Source organism: Galleria mellonella, unplaced genomic scaffold (assembly GCF_026898425.1).
Source record: "Galleria mellonella isolate WM207_F2 unplaced genomic scaffold, CSIRO_AGI_GalMel_v1 utg38, whole genome shotgun sequence".
Taxonomy (NCBI): Eukaryota; Metazoa; Arthropoda; class Insecta; order Lepidoptera; family Pyralidae; genus Galleria; species Galleria mellonella.
This window is the reverse complement of record NW_026442090.1, coordinates 1,237,131-1,239,577: the sequence shown is the minus strand read 5'-3', so window position 1 is coordinate 1,239,577 and position 2,447 is coordinate 1,237,131. Positions and strand designations below refer to the sequence as shown.

Genomic DNA, 2,447 nt, shown 5'->3' with positions numbered 1-2,447 from the left:
TTAAAAAATAACACATTCATTTCATCATCAAACTACTTAATTCAAGAAATTCGTAATAAATATTATCATCTCTGTACTATATATGGAAAAGATATTATCTTCATCTGGACCCCTTCACATATTGGAGTGTTTGGGAATGAACAAGTAGACACTTTGGCTAAAATTATTAATTCAAGTGCTGCTCGTGTTCAAGACTTACCCCTTTGTTACTCAGATTGTAGTATTGGAATACATAAAATCGTTACAACTAAATGGGAGGAGCATTGGACTCAAATATTACAGACTAAAGGCAAATGGTACCGCAAAATTAATTGGCGTATTGGAAAACCGTGGTTCTGCAAAGGAAAGGACACAAACAGAAAATTTTACACCAATATTTGTAGATTACGAATCGGCCACGGACATTTCAACGAACACCTGCACCGAATGGGCATGATCGCTTCCCCATCATGCACATGGTGTAACTCAAATACAGCCCAATCTCTACATCACCTTTTTTTTTGATTGCTCTGAATTTGTCATTCAAAGACACATTATGTTTGACGAACTTAGGATTATCTTCAAAAAACCCGAAAATATCCCGCACTCAATCCCGCTTCTCTTAAGATTTCCTTCTTGTTTCAAAGCTATTTTCACTTATATTACTACAACATTCAAGGAGCTATAAGAATACTTTTATTGAATTGCAAGACAATGATTTTTTATAATTATTTATTTTTAATTTGATAAATCCACTGGTTTAAGAAAACTCAAGAAAAGATATTTATGAAAATGTACTTACCGGATTTGACAAATGAAATATTGAAGATTATGACAATAATTGAAGCGACATTAGAAAAATAAAATTCCAGACAAATTATCTTTTTGAAGACTAGGCAGCATGGTCTCCGACCTTAGCCTGTTCCAAACGGAACAAACGTATTAAAAAAAAAAAAAAAAACATACTGACATTGTTTGACAGATTTGTAATTTGTATTCCATTTTATACGGAAATACATCAATTTTATAATTATAAAAGAATATTTAGTTACCAATTACCACAAATTAGTAATAACCCATGGCTGCGCCAGCGTCAAGAGTAACGATCGGCCAACTTCTCAAACAAGGATGGAATGAAATTCCTGAAATTCTTGCTACAACAGGCCTAGCTTTCGTTGGTATAGGTTTGGCCACAATAGGATGTTACAATTACACAAAGAATGATGGAGATAATAGAAGGTACAAGATGACCTACGTTATAATGAGACCCGACGATCCAAGAGTGCAAAAGATTCGAAAGGACTAAATTATATTTGTTTTGATGTTAGTAAATCACTAGTGTGTATTATGTAATAAAACTTGCTCTTATTGATATCAGTTTTTTAATGTATTGTCTTACTTTTGATATTCATTAATTTCGTTTTTACATATTTTATTTTACAGAATATAGTTGTGATTTATAAATATGTATAGACAATAATGATAAACCCATGTCAGGGGTGGCCAATTTGACTAGACCCAAGATCTACTGTTTGTTGATGAAACCCTGTGCGATCTAGCAGTGACATATTTTTTGAAATAGGTAGTTTTTAGACGTCATTTGTTTATTTTTTGGATCCATAGAAACCAATGCTATTTTACTAATTAATTTCATAACTGTTCCTTCAACTTATAGAATTATTTGCTGAGAGAAGGATACCAGAATACTCATAGCACAGGAAAACCTAGTTTGGGCTCCTGTATACATCATTTGTATCTATTTTTCTTGCTGTATTCTTTGCTTTATGTTTAATCAATGTAAGAGAAAATAAACATTAATTCTTCATTCATTGAATTTAAACTGACTGACTTGACTGTATCAAGTATAATCAAAAATCAAACTCAGGATCCTATTCATTCATTCATTTTAAAATATGTACAATGTATATATCTACTGTAAAACTTAAAAAAATTGTTCCACAAAAAAAAAACTTCAATTGTGGCAAAATTAGTTATTTTGATTTAAAAACTAAACTACTGAATCAGAGAGAGACTTTCTACAAAAGTCGTTTGATTGGGTACCTCTGTCCCATTCGTGTTTTAACCGTAAAGCAGTTGTGTTTGCATGGCTGTATTTCAGTTTGAAGGGTGGGATATGGTGTGAATTTACAGGGTGCAGAGGAATAACACCTGAGTCCTCAGGAATGGCAACACATCGGGGGTTATCATGGGCGAAACAGTATACTCTGTTATGTCCATGGTACTGCTCGTGTCTATAGGCGACGGTTACCACTTTCCATCAGGTGGGCCGTCAGCTTGTTGGACATTCTAAGATATATAAAAAAAAATCATAAAATTAGGACCAATCTGTAAGTATATTTTTTCAGATAAAAAAGAACTTTCCAAATAACTATAACTGACGGAGTTAGAGGTAAAAAGAAATACAACCAAACTTCCTTTTTTAAGTCGGTGGACAAAAAAACAACACA

General features: G+C 32.7%; 1 protein-coding gene across 1 annotated transcript; it reads left to right on the top strand.

The window, feature by feature from the left end:
* The first annotated feature begins 940 nt into the window (after positions 1 to 940).
* Positions 941 to 1,351, top strand: LOC113512780 (uncharacterized). The gene has a single exon (XM_026896697.3). The coding sequence runs from the start codon at positions 1,058 to 1,060 to the stop codon at positions 1,283 to 1,285; it is 228 nt and encodes a 75-aa protein (XP_026752498.1). The 5' UTR covers positions 941 to 1,057; the 3' UTR covers positions 1,286 to 1,351.
* The last annotated feature ends 1,096 nt before the right edge of the window (positions 1,352 to 2,447 follow it).